Source organism: Conger conger, chromosome 8, assembly GCF_963514075.1.
Source record: "Conger conger chromosome 8, fConCon1.1, whole genome shotgun sequence".
Lineage (NCBI taxonomy): Eukaryota > Metazoa > Chordata > Actinopteri > Anguilliformes > Congridae > Conger > Conger conger.
This window is the reverse complement of record NC_083767.1, coordinates 11,695,175-11,715,484: the sequence shown is the minus strand read 5'-3', so window position 1 is coordinate 11,715,484 and position 20,310 is coordinate 11,695,175. Positions and strand designations below refer to the sequence as shown.

General features: G+C 47.2%; 1 protein-coding gene across 1 annotated transcript; it reads right to left on the bottom strand.

Annotated features, from left to right (window-relative positions):
* Nucleotides 1-3,183: 3,183 nt before the first annotated feature.
* Nucleotides 3,184-19,367, bottom strand: LOC133135914 (max dimerization protein 4-like). Its single transcript, XM_061253259.1, has 6 exons — nt 19,139-19,367; nt 18,278-18,377; nt 14,022-14,051; nt 5,350-5,464; nt 4,203-4,362; nt 3,184-3,438 (listed from the first exon to the last, which is right to left on the bottom strand). The coding sequence occupies exons 1-6, from the start codon at nt 19,200-19,202 to the stop codon at nt 3,290-3,292; spliced, it is 618 nt and encodes a 205-aa protein (XP_061109243.1). The 5' UTR covers nt 19,203-19,367; the 3' UTR covers nt 3,184-3,289.
* Nucleotides 19,368-20,310: the final 943 nt, after the last annotated feature.

Sequence of the window (20,310 nt, the reverse complement as noted above, 5' to 3'; positions counted from 1 at the left end):
GAAAAGGGGTGAAACTTCAGGGGTTAATGTCAGGACTGGCTGTACTTTGTAATATCTGACAACAGAGGGCAGAGTGTATTATGCATCTGCCTCTATCCATTTTGAACACAATTACTATACATAAACTCAATTCTCATCTTCAGCCAAAGCCAATTATTTGTTTTTAATTTCAAAAACAGCACACAATGTTTATGTATAAAACTTTTATTATATTACAATGAAAGAATAATACAGCACAATACCTTAATGTGTTTGCTGCGAAATGCAGCCAGCACCAGGTACCCGTGTACACAGAATGGACAATATCATACATCTTCCACAAAACACTCTGTTAAAAAGATACATATTTACAAGGTCTCTGGCACAGAACCCACCGTTCTCAGTGTTGCCTGACGTAACGTCAGGTGGTTTCTTCCTTAACCCAACCCCCCCCGTACCCTGGACAATGAACCCTGCCAGCAGAACTCCAGTGTGTGGCTAAGCTTGGCTATCAGGTCGAATCAACTCCACACAGAAGACCACCACTGCCCGAAACCGATGGGATTATCTCTGGGTCTTCAAGGCGACAAGTGTCAATCGTAGTTTCGGATGGACTCAACTGCTACGTGAATTACGAGGACTCTTAACTGGGGGTGGGGAAGGCGTTAGCAGTACGTCTTTCACAAAAACGCCAGTAGTGATTCCCACCCTACCGATTAAGGTTACCTCCGATATCACAGATTGTCAATAACGTTTTCAGGTAGCGTTTGAATATTGCTTTGCTGTAGAGCCTCAAGCTTCTATCCCTAACATTCAATTCTTAGTGATCTTAGACCGGGAAAGGGCAGAAGTAAGGGGGCTAGGAGAGGTACGTACATACCCATAACTTCGCTGTGGAATGTGTGCGCTGAGGCTCTAGTTGAAATAATGTGATGGAATCCATCGAGACTGCCCCACCGCTCCCGTTAGCTTGTCTTCAACACATGGTGCTATGGGAGGTTCTGTGCAAGAGTTTCTTTTACAAGTCACTCAGTTGTTCATTTTACCAACAAGCTGAATTCGTACATTTGTGCTATTAACAGTTACATGTTGTTACTTCACATGAATGTTACTCCACAAACATCTGTGTTTTTACTTTCTCTACTCCTTTAGAAAAAGCAAAAATGAAAACAGCACACAGGACTTGTAAAAAGTTGGTCACGAGACACACCAAGGAGTTAAAGTAATCTTTCTCCTTTTGAGAAAAAGGTAAAAACAGCACATGATGTCTCAGTATTGCTGTCTTGCCTCATAATATGCAAGGTATCCCAAGAGGCTGTGGGCACACACTAACACTATAGTGGAGAGGATAAAATCACCAGCTGCCATTATTGAGTGGATTTTACTCTTCTCACACAGTCTTCCTCTTCATTTCAAAATGAACAAACGAGATAAAAACACAAACACCCTTTTGAATAAAGAGAGCCTACAATGGTAACCCAGATGTTGGAAAGCTGCCATGGGATTACCAGTGTGAACAAAGCTACACAACAAGGCCCTTATGAAAAGTCCTACAGGTCAGTGCGCGATTGGACTTGCGTGTAAGGTTGAATACATAGGACACTTTCAAAATGGGGGATGGGGTGGCGTCTCTTGGTCTTTGCGTGCCCCTGCTAGCAAAAGCAGACGGTGCTCTTTTCGTACGGGGTAAACTTCGGCACTGAAAGGGTGGAGGGCAGGAAGGTAGAGGATTTCTGCTGGGACGAGACCTGAGGGGTGGCCAGGAGGGGGCGGCCAGGAGGGGGCGGGACGTGGGAGGGGCTGAGGTAGGGAGTCATGGCAACAGTGAATGAGGCTCGCCAAGGCACAGGATGACAGCGGGAGAGCCCCAGAGACCGCCCACATTCTCCCGTCTACAAGCCCCGCCTCCGGTCTCCTCATACTTCTATAGATATAGCTACTCTTTTTTTGTCTTTTCTTCCTTTACAAGAGAACATTTACGAAAATATAATACAAAATGTAAAACAAAAAATATAGATAAAGCAGTGTAGTCTATAAGTGTTTTTATTTTTGTATAGAGGTTTTCATCGTTTTTTGTCTTTTTTTTTTTTCATTATTTCTTTTTTTGGCGCAATACGACCTTCAACAGATTGCTGGTTTTTAGAGTGCTGCTAGGCCATGCTCTAATGCGTGGGTAGAGGCAGCGCAGAGAGGCAGTCAGTCAAACTGCTGGCACACAGACACGCTCCCTCCATCTGCACAGAAAGCGGAGGAGACAGAAACACATCTATCCTGCAGGGGATCGTACACCCGCGCACTCGCTGGACTGCCTAGACGCAGCTGCAGTTTGGTCTGTTTTTTTAAAAGTACAATCTTTTAAGCTGAGCAGAGGGAGGGACAGAAAGATGTCGCTTATAACAGGCGAATGAAGAAAGACAAATGTATACTTAAACAACTAAAACAGAAACCCCACGCAACGCGTACACTCGCAAAAGACCTCCGCCTTATAGCTGGCACTTCTTCCCGTGTGTGGATTTGTCAATATTTTGTGTACAGAAATGACATGTCAATGTGAACCAACACACAAACACACAAACAAACACACAGGGGAATTGCAGACGCAAGTCTGCTGCACAGGCATTGGCGTAACTAGGTTTGGGCTCTGTTTGGCTCTTTTGTGTCGTTCCTTTAGTTCTCACCCCAGAGGGGTTTAATGCAGAGGGAAAGCAGTGCTCCCTCTTATGTACAATGCTACATCAAATGCTACTGACCTTGGGTTACCATCCAGGCCAAAGGCTGCAGGGCCTATGTTCGTTCTCTCCGCTCTGCGGGGTCCAGAGGGGAACCCCGATAACTTTGGTGAGCGCGCGGACGAGCCTCCGTCCGCACGCGCGACAGTACGAAGGGTGCCGGTGTGTGTGTCGCACGCGGCGTCTCGAGCGGCGGACGATCTTTAGTGCTTTCATGACAGCGGAACCGAGCACCGCCACTGGAAACCAGAGCCAAAATGTCTCCCGCGCCATTCACGTGCGCCGGGAGGTGCTAACGCAAGCGGAACCACATTACACAGACCACAGGCACACCTGGTTCTCATTGACAAGTCAAAGCTGTGCAAGTGCACCGCAGAGGAAAGCCAGGAAACCATGATCTGCTGTTCTGAGCGGGGCTGCGGTAGCGGCTAGCCGGGGGGGGGGGCGCGGGGCGGGGGGGGGGGGGGGGGGCGCGGGAGCGGAAGCCGTGAGGGGCTCTGTGGTCTGCTTCCTGGAAGAGTGGCAGTCTGGGCTGGTGGAATGGAACGGCTCACGGGGCGGGGCCTGGCAGGGGACAGGGCCTAGCAGAGGCGGGGCTGCAGTCTGAGGGAGTGGGTGTAGCTGCCATCGCTAGAGCTGCTCTGCAGACTGAACTGGTCCTCCCCGTCACTCAAGCTGCCCAAGCTGTCCACTTCCCCCGGGGTGAACTCCATGCCCTCGATGTCCACGTCTGCACAGAGAAACAAACACACACACACACACACACAGGTGTCAGAGACAGAGACATCTGCTTCTCTCAGACATTTCTGCTAACAGAGCACCTACCCTGAGAAACCCAATGCCCCATAAGCACACATCCACACCTGCTAAGTGTGCTTACCCACACCATCCCCATTAAACAAAGAGCATTTTTAACAAGGCACCACACAGCACCCAAACCCTGACGTTATCTGTCCTTCAGCATGTTAAACCCTCATTATTCACACATAATCCCGCCACAAATTAGCTACCGAACGTGATATGAACACAGCTTCCATTGTGCCCACGGCCTTAAGCCTCTAAACAGGACTTCTGATAATTGAGCTCGTTCAGGAGCATTACTGCAGTTTAAGCGCAGCCGTAAGCACTTTCACAGTCCTTAACGGATTTAAAGCTGCCGTGTGCACCTGGGACTAAGAAAAGGCCACGGAGTGCTAACTGTCCGCAGTGAACTACAGTCTGTAGCTCCAGTCCCGGTGTGCACTGCAAAAAATGACCATCGCAAGAAAAGTTTTAGACTTAAGTCTTAAGTAGAGAATATTAGCTTGTTTTCAGTTACGTTTTGCTTGACAAGTTCTTACCCCATTGGCAAATCCTGAAATGAGTCAAACTGCCTTAACTCGTTGGCAATAGTTTTGTGTTATTTAGCAAAAAAAAGAAATAAGACTAAGTCCCAATACAAGACATAAAATACTGATGTGTCAGTCTCTGCAGTGTGGAGCGTGAGTCAGGCACCTTGCTCAGAGTCGGTGGAGATGGTGGAGCCCATGCTGTCAGTGCGGATGCGCTCCAGAGAGGAGGGGGACAGCTGCTCCAGGCGCCGTTTGAGGTAGCGGTGCTCCCGCTGGAGCTGCTCCTTCATGTTCAGGGCCTTCCGGTCCTGCTCCTCCAGTTTCTGCACAGACACACCCCAAAATTACAACTCCGCCAACCCTTACCCTAACCCAAAATTACAACTCCACCAACCCTTACCCTAACCCAAAATTACAACTCCACCAACCCTTACCCTAACCCAAAATTACAACTCCACCAACCCTTACCCTAACCCAAAATTACAACTCCACCAACCCTTACCCTAACCCAAAATTACAACTCCACCAACCCTTACCCTAACCCAAAATTACAACTCCACCAACCCTTACCCTAACCCTAACCCAAAATTACAACTCCACCAACCCTTACCCTAACCCTTACCCTAACCCAAAATTACAACTCCACCAACCCTTACCCTAACCCAAAATTACAACTCCACCAACCCTTACCCTAACCCAAAATTACAACTCCACCTACCCTTACCCTAACCCTAAATTACAATTAACCCTGCCGGTTCTACACTGGTTTCTGCTCACAGACATACACCCAAAATTACAATTACACCAACTCGTACGTTCAGTCTAATAAGCTGTGACTGGATGCAAATCCAGTTTGCATATCACCCTCATATGAAGAGATGTGTCATTCTAGGGCTACAGTAAGCAGCCATAACTCGATCCAGCACGGAGCCATTTAAATTTACATTTTTCACCATATCTCTCGTTAACCTGGATTACTCTGATACATACCCAGCTGTATTAATTGATAATATGTAAAAATTGCAACAACCAAGGCCTCTACTAATCAAATAATTCATGTGAAGTCTATCCCGAAGTCTCTGGGTCTTGGGTAGATGCTCTATGCTTGAGCTTACTATGCAGAGCAAGATGAGCGCAAATAATTGCAATAAGTAAATAAAGCTATATTCACAAGAATATTTGAAGGCATTCCGGGTGAGTCCGTATTGAATGTCTTTTCGCGAAGAGAAACCCATTACTCTTGTTCTACTCCACAGCGCCACCTGGGGTACGGGAGCTGTTCTGCGGGCCCTGTGAGGAGGATGCGGTACCTTTATGTGCATCTTGGCCCTCTTCAGCAGGCTGAGTGTGGTGTGCCTGGTGCTGTCAGGACCCAAAGGCACCAGCTGCTTCAGCTCCTCCAGGTACAGTCTCAGTTTGGCACGCCTGCAGAGAGTCCCCACGAGGGAGGGATATCAGACACACACGCACTTACAGACAGACCCGTTCAGGCCATCTCAGACCAAACACGGACACCTACACACATACTGACATACTGACACACACGCGCACACACACTAGCAATCTCACACCACACAGGGACACACACACAGGCAATCTCACACCGCGCAGCGAGGCACACGAGCGCACAGCGCACAGCCCCGTGGGGGCTTGCTGTCACTCAAACCCGTGGAGAGAACGCGGAGCCTCTGAGCCTCCCAGCCGGGAGGGGGGGAGAGCGGAGCTGATGACTGAAGCGCTCAGACACAAACACTGCCTCCGCTATCGGGTTCGCCATCCGAGACCAGCCCGTGGGTCAGCGCAGCCACTCGGCCCGGTTTTCACGGAAAAATGCTCTCTCGGAATACCCCTTCAGGGCCTCCGGGAAGGATTAGCCTGCTCCGGGAGGAAGGACACACGGGAACGCTGTGTGAATTTAGGGCAGGACCCCGGCGAGTGGTAAACGGGATCATTCCAGTGCGCAGCACAAACTTTACCAGTGAGCAAGAGAAACTGTACCAGGGTGCAGCAAGACTCTCTCCGTGAGCACCATTCCTACACTACCATCTCAAGAGAGAGTACAGCAAAACCCTGTTTAACTGACAACATCCAGGACAATTTCAATTCTCAGCAAGAGACTGTCCACGAAGTACAATTGGGTGCATTCAGCAACATCAGTGACCTGGAAAGTGATCAGTGTCTCACCTGTGGCTGTCAGTAGTTCGACTGACTGCTGCAGCACCACATAAGGCATGCTGGGATTGATACAGCACCTTCACATACTTCTTATCCTGAATGCCAGTGCTAACCTGTACACGCCCTGCATATCCTTGCACGTTTTCCCAGTTCTGTGTTTAGCAGAAGGACAGAGGTAGGCCTATGTGCCAGCAGGTCTACAGCCCAGAGCCAAAATGGAGCCAAAATGGCACCACTGCTCAGCTGATCCACTGCAATGCAAACCTTCACATGGGAGAGGAAAAGCAGAAGGCCGTCTCCACAGAAATGTCCTCCTGTCTGCTGCTACCTTCACTGGCTCTCTACATCAGCCCCTGTGTGCTCACACGCACACACATGCACACACACTCTTGCGCGCATGTACAAATCACATTCTGTACATACACAGGTCATTCTACACACACCATATTCTGTACAGTGTATGCGCACACCATTCTGCATGCGCGCACGCACACACACACGCCGCAGGCAGGCTGTCACACTTTTCCTGCAGGTGTAATGATCCATTGGCGGGATGGTTGCGTAAGAGCAGAGTATTATATAACTGTACAAAAGGGCAACCCTGCTGTCACTGCAGCAGAGTGAAACCTGGCCAAATATACTCTAAACCAGGCCTGTCCAACCCTGTTCCTGGAGATCTACCATCTGAAGGTTTTTAAATTAAACCCCAATTTTACATGCCTGACTCTACTAATTAGCAGCTTAATGATATCTCTGGCTGTCTGGTATGTTTTGTCGGGGTTGGAATGAGAGAAACCTACAGCCCAGCTCTAAACCTTAGCTCGAGCACTCAAGCTCCCGTTTTCATTTTAAAACTGCGCACAAACACAGGAGGCGGAAGATGGTGGAATAGGAAAACACACTAAAGAAAGTGGCGGTCAAACAAAGCTTTGTGCGCAAGGTAAGTCACCTGTTGCTCAGGTTGTTTCGATAGCGTGCTAACAGAGACAGACATGGCTGCTATCGGTGCGCCTGGCTGACTAACACGCACGGTCGTGCTGCATCGCCCAGAGCAGACGTGCGTTAGGGAGGGGTTTGGATTCCCCTATTCCTCCACCCCCAAACCCTCCCCCCAGGTCATGTGACACACACCCCACCATGGCACAGTAACCTGGATATTCCCCCCACTGCCTGCCAGCTCACACATGTGTACTCACGCACGTACACACACACACACACACACACACACGTGTACTCGCGCACGTACACATACACATACCTGTACTCGCGCACAAACACACACACACACACACACACACACACACAGGTCACTCCCAGTCCGTCTCACAGGTAGGTCCTGGGCCAAGCACTACCACACACCTCAAACACAGACAAGGTGCGTCCAAGTATTGTGTGTACGTGACGCTGACTAAACACTGCTTCACTTGGCTGAAAGGACAAAAGCCCACAGCAAAAGGACAGTAAACAGTTATTACCCTTTAAATGCCCATTTTCAGGTCAGTTTCTAAGAATCTTTAGCTCCTTAATAGCTTGCGACTACTGTAAACTACAGCACATTACATTTAAGTGGGCTTCAGAGTGCACTAGGCTATTCCTTCATGGAAAAAAGGGTTGTGTGTCCAACAGATGCACACACACACATACACACATACACACATACACACATACACACATACACACACATACACATACACATACACATACACACACACACACACACACACACACACACACACACAGACACAAGGGAGGCAGGTCTGTTCCGAGGCATCTGCACACGCCTGCACACGCGGTCTGAACGCAGGTACTCAGCATCTGTCTGCACACGGCTAAAGGCAGGAGTTTGGGTCTTGCGTGCCGGCAGTGGGAAACAAGCTCTATTCAACAGCCCAGCAGGAGGCCAGGCCCTGGTGCACTGTGTGTGTGTGTGGGTGTGTGTGAGAAAGAGTCATACACTGCCAGTCACAACCACAACTACTGTCCTCAAATATCTCCGAAATCTATTTCAATGTCGATTTCATGTCCAGCACAGGAGAAAGCAGAAGGGCCTTCAGGCTGAAAGGGACCACCATGACCAGTCGAGTCTCCTACAGGTGCAGCCGGGTCATCGCTGCACCAATGCACTGAGACCCTGCGCCGCCCCCCCCCCCCGCCCCCCTGACCAGATGAAGGAGCTGGCTGCAGGCCAGGGGAGCAGACAGGAAGGGGGGGGTTGAGAATGGCGTGCTAAGCTCCGACCTCTCTATCCGGCCCGCCCCCTAAGCTGCACCCACTCCCACACTTTATCTCCATTATTTCCACCTGCGGCCCCACCCCGAGCAGCCGGAGATTTCCGGAACAAGGGAGGGGAGGGCACAGAAGCAACCCATTCCCCCCGCTCCACACTGCTGCGGTCTGAGCTGCTAAGGCCCATCCACACCAAGATCTGCAACTATAACAATAACAATAACTATAACCATGAAGATGTGAGCTTCCACACGAACCCTGAAAATTTGGTTAGATTTTTGATTGGCTGTCAGTGTTTTATCATTCATGGAACTGGAAATTTAAAAAAAATAAAATAAAATAAAAATCATAATAATTATCATTCTTGGTGTGGATGGGTCTTTACTCTATACACTGGGCTGCAGATCCTGTCGGCACAGAGACATCACAGCTCTTCACGCCGTTCTGAGAACAGGAAGTTCCCCTGCTGCTCCCGGTGTCACAGGAAGCCAAAGGGCTCTACTCCGTGCTCCGACCATGCTGAAGATCGTTTTTCCGGAATGTTCCTTTCGCGGCCCTGCCGTTTGCATAGCTCTAAAGCCAGGTGTGCGGTCTATTTTTTTTTTTCATCCATCAGGCTGCAGTCAGTCCATAAGCAGGCTTGCAGGTACGTCAACGTCAACACGTCTCTCAAAGGGCTGTAGAACATTACTCCAAGCGCTATCCTAATGGTCTACTGTAGAAACTTGTGAATTTCAGTCTGGAGCTAGCAGTTTAACCGTTTATAGACCGGCTCCACCTGGTTTTACTGGATAAACCGCAAGCTGCGGAACACCAACGGTGACACACCACGACCAAATGAATTTCCGCAGACATTACGTGACCAAGCGCTTTTGCACAGAGGTGCCGCGACCCAACGCGTTCGCACTGCGGCCAGCTTCCTTCACACCAACACGCCACCAGCAGCCAGACCCTGGAGGCGCTGTAACGACTGGGGTGGTTTGGATAGGGTGCTGGAGAAAAGCACACAATGCCTGAAAGAAGGGGTCTGTGTGTGGGGAGAGCGGGAGGGTGTTTACGCACTGTGGCCCAGGGTCCCCACAGAAAGGACCCTTTCACTGCCGTTAGCGGGGGGACGTGGTCGTTGGAGGGAGCCTAATTGAGCACACAGAGGGAATGGGACCAGGCCAAGCAAACACTGGGGGACCCCGCCTAGGTGGCTAATGAGTGCATTCTTGCGGCTCCATGTGTGTGTGTGTGTGTGTGTGTGGGGGGGGGGGGGTGCTCATCTGGTAAACACTCATCCCTTTCCACCGGGGTCAGAGGTCACCAGAACACCAGGGCAGTGATTCCTGCCCACGTTTGTGCTTCAGTAAATCATGTGTATGTGCCAAATGTCCCTCACACTTACACAAACTCACACATGTACACACACACGTACGCACGCACACACAGACACACACACACACCATCCCTGGCAGAACTTAAACACTGCATGAATAAACTTCCCTTCCTGACCCAGGAACCAAACGCTCACAAGGTTTCTAATAAGCCGAGGCCCCTCTGCACTCAGGCATGAATGCCACGCTGGTGAACGTGACGGAACAGTGCGTGTGAACACCACAGAGGCTCCGGATCCAGCACATCTGGTTGGCTGGCTCCGGAAACCGCAGGTGCTGCAGCCAATGACCTGCCTTCAAACGGAGCAAGACCGGATCCGTCTGTTCCACAGGGGGGGGGGAGTTCAGAGCCCCTTCGGCAACCTACTGCCAGATCCAGAGCTTGCTTCTTCCCACCTCACCCAAGCTGGTGAGCAACTGTTTGCTTTTACCCACAAGAGGAGCTTTTTGGCAACGTTTTTGTTTCAGAACTCCATTGCTTTAAACTACCAGTTCCACTGAACACAAGCCAACTTAAGGTAGCCTAAAATACAATGGAGTTACCCTATCAACAACATTCTGTATATCACAGCAGTTAAAGAAATAAAACAATTTAGTCCCCAAGCTGGCGAGCAACTGTGTGGTTTAACCCTCCAGAGTAGGTTTTTTGCAATGTTTTTGTTTCAGAACTCCATTGCTTTAAACTACCAGTAATGCAATCCAGACTTACACCAATCACAAGCCAACTTAAGGTGGCCTAATATCCAATCAGAACAGAGGCACCCTGTCAGATCAGTGTTTACAGATCAGTCAACACACACACACACACACTTTCGCTCTCCCTCTCTCACACACGCACACGCACACACACACATACACACATACACACACACGCAAATGGTACTCCAAGCCCGACTGTAATCACGGAATGTGCAAATCAGGTGTAAATGTCAGTGTCTAGAGATGCTCACACACGCCTAGCCGACACCCCTGTTACAGCAGCACTGCATTCTAGCAAAGTAATACAAACCCCAACACACCCTGCCTTGGCAATTTAACTCAGTGTAATGCCTCCAAACAATTACACACACCAGCTCTACAGTGCTCCTCTATTAGGAGCATTCACCCCAGAAAATGCATGAGTGCCAAATGGAGATGTACAGTATTGGTGCGCTCCTTTTTGAACTTGGAAGCACATGTGCACACTTGAGCATTCACTCACACACACACACACACACACACACACACACACACACACACACACACACACACACACACACACACACACACACACACACACACACACACACACACACACACACACACACACACACCCATACACACACACAAGCAGTGCTGAAAAGAGGTACCAAAGTCACTGATATGTTTAGCACATGCAGAGCACCCTCCATCACCCGGTCCTGTGGTTAGTGTCTATCCGGCTAACAAAATGGAGGCTCCATCTCTCTCTCCCTGCAGCGAGCAGCATCTCCACAAACCCCCCTGCCCTGTGACACACCGTCTCCAGAGTAACGGCCCTCCTCGTGCGGAGCGTGAGGTATAATCTGGGGCTCCAAGCCGCGCGGGGACAGGAGATAGCGTGACCGGGCCTGGCTGTCCTCAGCTGCCTCCCCTCCCCTCCCAGTTCCAGCACAGGCAGCGACGCACGTGGAACGCGACCGCGGTCGCCCTGTCCACGGTCGCGTGAACCGCAGGAGCAGAGGGGCGAACGAGGCCTTTATCTGCGCTGCTGAGGAGGGCTTCCTGTTTGCCCCACGCCGCCGCGCTGAGCTGGCGGTCTGAGGCGACGCCACTTCCTGTCGCGGCAGCTGAGCTCGGAAACGGGCTCGACCGACGCCGCTGCAGGGAAGCAGGAGAGCGCCTGCCTGTCAATCAGCATCGGTCACCGCGGCGACGTGCGGTGGAGGAACCGCCCCTTACTTCAGCTCCTCCCTCTCTGGCCTGTGTGAACCTACTTTACCCAGAGCCTCTGTAGACCTCTGCAGTCATATGACTGCCGTGTCGCAAAAAACGATCATCTCACCAATCCGCGTACAGGCACTAAGCAGAACCCAGCAACTAGATCCACAATCTGCAATCTTCTCCATAGCAACCTCAAGCTTCCCTCCTCAGAACGCTGGCCTCCTGTTCAGTGAGCTCACCTCCACAGCTACAAACCCAGTCCTGACAAAGACTGCATTAAAGACTTTATACTCAATCCCTCTCCCTGCAAACATCTGCTGGTCTCTCACATAATCCTTCGCTAATTCCAGATGCATTTGTGGAAGAAGAAAACAATAAAAAACACAAACACACACACACACACACACACACGGCATGTTGTTAATATGCAGGCTCAGCAGGAAATGTTGACTGCGAGGACTCCAACTGCCAGAATTAAGAGTCTTTGCCAAGAAAAAAAACAAGGCGTAACTATTAATAGGTTCTATCAGTACGCACATGTTTGTGTGGGTAGAGGAGCTGGCATGACAAGAAAGTAGCGATTAGTGAGAAAAGGAAGGAAGGAGTCCATGCCATCAGAACCACAGCTGCCCAACCCTCGCTCTGGAGAAGCCAGACCCAAACCCAGCACAGAGAGCTCCACAGTCCTCACACACAGACAGGCAAGAGGGGGCACACTACTGACAGAGCTCCACACTCCTCTGTCAGAGATGAGAGGCCATGCCTGTGTAATTTGAGGGCAGGTGTGTGCTTTCGGGATGGGTGGTGGCGGGTGGTTTACCTAAAGTCCTCTTAAGAAGCCATGGTCGCGTACCCCACGCTAGAGGCTGTCATTACAGACAAATGTGTGGCTTACCTCTCCCAGCTGGGACTAAGTGAGGGATAAAACAAATAAATAAATAAACCAAAATAAGTAAAATAATAAATCGACCCCAAGTCATACAACAGAAAGTGAAAGCTCTCGATGGGAAAAACCCTTTTGGCCACAGCACTCGATATTGCACCAGTTTGCTCAAATCGCGTGTGGATTTGGCGATTTCTCAGAAGGCGCGTCCTGGTTTGACTGAGAATGGGGCCCTTACTCAGCGTGAGAAACGCTGTGTCGCCGTCACACTCCCACCGTCAGAGAGAAACAGGAAATCCTCTGTTCACGCCATAGCGCACAACTTCTGCTTTTCCAAAGACCGCTGTTCAGTTACCGTAACTATGACAGACATTTACAACATAAACAAGCTCCAGCCCCCAACGTGTCATTTAAAAAACTAAAATGAACAAACATTGACACGTGCTTCCATAAATATCTGAGCAATATCTGATATCGGAGCAGCTTCTGAAGCTCTAATCAGGGTGAACGGGCTTGTTTCAGTTCTGCGGACTCTCAAAGGCATGTCTCTACATGCCACTTCAGGTGCTGTAGTCATCAATTACAGACATGTGACTAATAGACCACAATGCCTCCACAGACATGACAGTCTACAGCGCTCCTGTTGTGACATTCAGGCATCTACAGAGTGTCACAACATGCGCATTCACACCGCACACACACACTTCTCCCAAATTCCCTAAAACAAGGCCACTGCACATGAAAGGCACAAACAGAGGGCAGAAACACACAGAAGTAAGCTGTGACTGCCTGAGTTTTAGCCTGTGTAGGCCTGGTGGTTTGAAATGCAACAAAACCGCATCTGTGCTGCTGTCACTGAGATGCTGACAGGAAGAGAACTCTGACTGAAGCCTGTCATCCTGATCTCCCCGCACCTCTCCTCCCAGCTCCCGTTTTTCAGCCACGTCTCCATTCTCCCCTTCTCACAAATCGCTTCCAGTTTCCCCAGAATAAGGCTATCTTAAGATAAGGGCTCACACCGCAAGAAAAGCAGTCTTAACAAGTGTTTTAGTCTTCGTATTCCTTTTCTCTCAAGTAGGAACTATAAGCTTATTTTAAGTTAACTTTTTGCTTGACAAGTTAAATTCTTTCCCCACTGGTAAATCTTCAAAGGAGTCAAACTCTCACCTCATTGCCAATATTTTTGTCCTGGACTAAACCGAGTTTTGAATGGAGAAATTCAAAATGTAATTTTGTCTTGTACTAGGCTTAATCTGTGTCCTTGGACCTGGCCCTTTAAAACAAAATAACTTCAGTGACTCAGTCTCTGGTTTTTGCAGTGCATGGGGGCAGATGGAAGTGGCAAAACCCCAGCTCAGCTGGGGTACGTGTGTCAGTGCAGGTGTTGTCTACAGTTCCAGCCCCTCCACAAACTCACCTGTGCTTCTCCAGTTCGTTGTGCGAGGACCTGTGAGAGCAAACAAACAAGGACATGTGAGCATACCGTTATACTGTCCTGCATCACCACCAATGTGCAGAAATACCTCAAAGAAACAGCAGGCTTAGGACTAGCAGCAGGGGCATTCATCCAAAGCACATATCACTCAGACTAGAGCTCTTTCTGTTGACAAAGGGAAGAGACAATGACAGAGGAGCATTTCAGTCTAACCATCACTAATTAACTGTTAGATAAGATACTACATTTAGCTCTGGAAAGTACTTTGTCTTACAAGTTTAATATGAAGAGAGTCTGGTTCATAGGCAGGCTTCCAAGAATCACGAGTCCAAAACAGAGACTACTCAGAACTGTGGAGCATGTACATCACATACAACTTGCTCCATCAGAGCTACAAAAATATAACTGCTAAAATTTGAATGAGCCATAAGGGCAGACCCAACTTAAACTTGAAGCAAAGAGCTGCACTGCAGAAGAAACCGGTCAGACTTCATGCAGCGAGCGCTTCTCCATGCGATACAGCATGTCTCTCACAGAGAGCGCTTCTCCATGCGATACTGCATGTCTCTCACAGAGAGCGCTTCTCCATGCGATACCGCATGTCTCTCACAGAGATCGCTTCTCCATGCGATACCACATGTCTCTCACAGAGATCGCTTCTCCATGTGATACAGCATGTCTCTCACAGAGAGCGCTTCTCCATGCGATACCGCATGTCTGTCACAGCGAGCGCTTCTCCATGCGATACCGCATGTCTCTCACAGAGAGCGCTTCTCCATGCGATACAGCATGTCTCTCACAGAGAGCGCTTCTCCATGCGATACCACATGTCTCTCACAGAGATCGCTTCTCCATGCGATACTGCATGTCTCTCACAGAGAGCGCTTCTCCATGTGATACAGCATGTCTCTCACAGAGAGCGCTTCTCCATGCGATACCACATGTCTCTCACAGAGAGCGCTTCTCCATGTGATACAGCATGTCTCTCACAGAGATCGCTTCTCCATGTGATACAGCATGTCTCTCACAGAGAGCGCTTCTCCATGTGATACTGCATGTCTCTCACAGAGAGCGCTTCTCCATGTGATACAGCATGTCTCTCACAGAGAGCGCTTCTCCATGTGATACAGCATGTCTCTCACAGAGATCGCTTCTCCATGTGATACAGCATGTCTCTCACAGAGAGCGCTTCTCCATGCGATACCACATGTCTCTCACAGAGAGCGCTTCTCCATGCGATACCGCATGTCTGTCACAGAGAGCGCTTCCCCACGCCCTCTTTCATTCCCTGTGACAAAAGGACGTGTTTTTTCATAAATAAGTAAACTGCACGCGTTATGAAAATTTCTAAATGCAAGCATTTACAGCCACCAATTTACATAACGGGGATTTTTACCGGCCCGGGCAGCACAGCAAGCAGAACAGAAATAAAATGCCCATCAGGAGGTCTTCACGCACAATACACGGACCGTGCAATTCAGTAAAGCCCTGACAATCTCCACACACGGCAGAAAACAATGTGTGCGACACGCAAAGAGCAGGCAGACTGAAAAATACTACGGTTGGGTTTTGAACGCTCTCTACGCACAGTCAATGTGTCCGTTTTAGGGAAGAGAAATTGAAAGATAGCACGAGTGTCGCTACGCAAGCAGGTATTTACGTAAACAGAAACGCAACCGTGAGGCAGTTCCTGAGCGCTAGCATAGGAGCCCTTCATTCAGCCTGATGAATGAGGTTTGGTGCACAGATGACAGTGGTGCCCGGTCTCCTAAGAGAGACAAATGGCCTGGCATTCACTGTGCTCGGCGCAGACACATGGAACAGAGGCGTCTTATCTTTGCATTATGGGCTGAGGGAAGTGTCTCCATTCAAACGTGTGCAAATCGGGGACTTGTGAGGTGAAGGCAGAGGGGGGAGGGGCGGGGAGCAAATGTGTTCCAGAATGCGGTGTCAGTTTTTACGATTAATTTGTGCTTGACTGGCATGACCTAATAGCACTCTGTGTGAGACTCCCTTTCTTTCCATAAAGTCGGTGTAATTAATTGGCATGTTCTTTTAGAATATCACTAGTGAAAGTCTTTACAGTTCAACTTGTCCTTATAAAAAAATGTATAGACCTTATTTCATGAGGTCTATAAGATGACATTCTCTGTGGACAATTCAGTCTGCAATTACACAGGCCTGTAATTGAGTATAACAGACACAAAACTATATGTTGGTTTTGCATTAACAAAATACTATGTATTGCATTGGATACTGGCTCATTTTCAAAATTAAGGAATACAATGGGCTAAAATTCTTCATTTACATAAATGTGACATTAAGACTCTTAATATGTTGCAAGTTCTCTTCAAATTTACAAAGATGATATATCATCAACAGATAATCTAAAAGAAATCGTCAGAGGATTAATGCTCAAGTCATCAGTGGATGCAAAGATAGGCTGCAGAAGGCACTTTATCTGTAAGGCACATGCATAGCACAAAATCCAGATAGCTAAATAAGGGGGTGCAAGTTATTTTTCAAAAAGAATAGCAGCTGAAAGCATTTAATAGCTTGAACGCAAATGTCACCAAAGCAGTTCTTCTTCCCCAATGCAAATGTCAAATATAGTGCAGCACAAGCCTTTCAAATAGCAGCTTTGCACTGGGTCTTGACAATTCGCATGTATTTGTATGATGGGGGAGGGGCTTTCGCTATCCATCTGTGCCGTTGCATTGAAACATCACTAAGAACTATCTGGCTGGTGGTAAGGCATATTCTGCTTTGAAACATGCAGTACTCCAGGGCCGTAGCAGGGACAGAGCACATCTGCCCGTCTATACCGCGCGATCATGACATCCTGGCCCCTCCCCCATCCCCCTGGAGTGCAACTCAGGAGACTTAACTGTGACTACCATCTCGAGGGCAGCAGGCCTGAAAATGGCACACTTCAGTGCCTCAAGACATGCACCAACCACAGTTTCAAGAATCACACCAGTCCTTAATACAAAGTCTTACCTAATGTGTGCTGCTTCAAACTTTACTGTCAAACTTTATAGCACCCCCACCCCCCAAAAAAGAAGGTTGAAATAGAAGCTAGTATTTATTAATAATAATCACACATAAAATATGAATTATATTTTATGTAATGTAATTACTTAAAAAAATAACTGGAATTATTTCAAGGCAATAGAACATTTTTAGATTAACTATTCACATTACCAACATGAATGACGCAGATAAATGTATCAATTTGTAGGTCTACAGGACATTGTGCTGCAGGGCAATTTATTTCTTTATCTGTTCATTCATTCATTCCCATCATCCATTTATTGTTACAGTTGTTGGGGAACAAACAAAACAAAACCGAACCGCTGCGTCCACTCCATAGAAATATAGCCTGCATAGTCAACGTTTCACTGAATGTGAAGCCAGTGAGATGCGGGATAGGCGACATAATTCAAGCGTGCGCTGCTCGCTAGCATACGCCGAAAAGGCCGACTTTCCACGGCTGCTTGCTCTAATCTGCTCAGGATATTAAACATTACAGTAGCGGCACCTTGAGACGTGCCGCACGCTCCCTGGCCCATATAAAGACGTGCGCGCTCTGTGGCGCTCAGCTACACAACTGGCTGGAGCCCAACACCGCTCCAGAGAAATCCTTAAAGCTTTCTTTGCGATTGCAAGTTAAATGTTAAATAATAACAATCTTTAATTCCCACTAATTTTTAGGTACCGAGCTACGTGTACGTGCTTTAGGATCAACAGACAGCCAACACAGCGTCAGCAATGCGATGGACATGATCACGTAGGTAGAAAACAATAATGTAACGACTCGTGAGGTATGAAGTTACATAAATGCAAACTCAACTAGCTAGTCAGTTGTGCATGTTTGATAACTAATGACACTAGTAATGGGGCTACTCAACACTCGTAGCTACAAATTGTTGTCCTACCGCTGACGTTATGCATTTAGAGTATGAAACCCCTAACTTTATCTGGCGGAACGGGACATAGTATGAAGTAGAATTAATTAGCTAAGAAAGTTAAAACAAAGTTCAGAATGCTAACATTAGGGGGTAAATTACACTTGACGCGTGGCAATGTTTATACCGACATGAAAAACAGGAGCCAAGCCCAAATGATAAAAATGGCGATTTACATAGAGCCTGCGGTGAAGACCCATCTAGCAAACTATATATACATCCAAAGTAAAGATAAAGGAAAATATGCCACGAATAAACATTCACATTTACCTGTTGTTCTGAGGTTTTCTTGAAATAGGTGAAGTTTTCGTTTTCTTCCTGGAAAAGTCACTATCGTACGGCAAGACCGATGCGTAACCATGTTCAGCTTCTATTGAGAAAGTAAAAGCGATCGTTATTTGCGGTGCAGAAAACGGAATGTAGAAATGAACAAGTACCCCCAAAAAACTGTGATGCCATTATAAAAGCAAAACGGCATAAAACACCGAATGTGACGTCAGTCAGATGGACTATGCTACCCTGTAAGCTATTAGCTTTCAGCTTCCAAGCTGTTGTATTAACATACAGTTAGTTCCTTCCTATCATAGGATCTTACATTAAGATACGAGCTGTTACATAGCCATCGCATTTAAAAATGTCAGATTTGACAGAGGGAAGGTAGCTAGTTATCCAACGTTGGTGAATTCAATGTTATAACAGCCGTTATTCTTGCTAACCTTTTGAAAATTGTCAGGTCGTCCTGCCAGCAGTTTTTTTAAATATATATTTCTAGGTAGCTAGCCATGTTTAAACGTTCGCTAACGTTACGGATGCAGGTAGAGGTTAAGTTCCCAGCTACCCAACTAGCTAAACCTGCAAGCCATCAGACAAGCCTGTCATGCTAGTTAACATATAACGTAGCTCGCCAGCAAGCCAGTTTAACACATCACCGTTTCAATTGATTTAGCTAGCTTAATTCTTTGCTAGATGGTAGCCAGCCAATATATGTAATTGTTTCAGAGCAGACCATGGCAGTTCAGTAAGCTGCTAGTTTAGGTTGCAAGCAACATAGTTCAAATAAATGATCAACACGCAAAAAATAGGCAGTTAAAAGTTTACTAGCTCGTTAACTGGTTAGTAACGTCAACTTACCTCGGTCTCTTCTTTCCAAATATTCCGCAGCCTCCAGGAGAATTAAAAGAGAATTAAGTTCCATGTTACAGTTCTACTTTATAAACAAAAAACAATATTATTAAAACTATGTATAAAAAAGACACTATGTACAAACAGACGTGTTTAAAAAATATATATTCTAAATTAATATACTACAAACAGCAAGATCAACGTTGACTGCTCTCTTCAAAGTCCCGAGGACTTCCAGCCAAGTCCATATCAACTGCAACTCAACTAAAAGTCCGAATATAGAGTGATAGTTTTGAGAACCAATCATGACATAGTATGACCAGACAGTAAATGGGTATTAGCCAATGGGAAGCTGCTGTATCTCAGGGTTAAGGCTGAATGTTGATACTCTATGAAACTGTGTTTGATTGGCTTGACCGTGGTAGTAACAATTTAGAAGCCAGACCCTAGCAACAACACGTGTGACCCAGCCCAACAATCGCTGATTGGTCTAAAGACAAGATCGCTAGATGTCAATTGGCTGAAGGACTGTAGTAGGCGTGTCTTTACGTGTCCTCTGAAACACGAGCTTGAACTTGACGTTGCTATGAGCGGAGTATTTAGACGAGAAGAGAAGGGATGAACTGTGCTTTCCTCCTTATGCGCATTCTAATAATAATAATAATAATAATAATAATAATAATAATAATTTCCCACAAAATGTGTTGTATTCATTTATTTTTTTATTATTATTATTATTATTATATTTTTCTGGTATTCCTGTCGACTGTAATAATGATTGCACACACACGTTAGCCAAGAATCTATAAATGTGAATTTTCTCTCTTTACAGCTGAGTTACTGCTCCAATTCACCAACCTCAGCCCCCAACCCTAAGTATTTATTTTGAAACTGAAAATTCTAAAGCATCTGTTGCATTTTTTATTTTTAACATCTTTTGTTTTGACAGGAGCACATTTTGCCACGCAACAATATTCTAGGAGAAATAAGGCAATACTAATAATAACAATGATAATTATTGTCGTTGTTCTTATCATTATTAATGTACATTTTCATCAAAATTACATTAAGATGATGATCACTATGTAACAATAGACACATTTTAGAAGTGACTCACTGAGCTCCCAGTGCAGAGGACTGCTTCATGTACAGAAAAAGTACTGTATTTGCATTACTGTAAA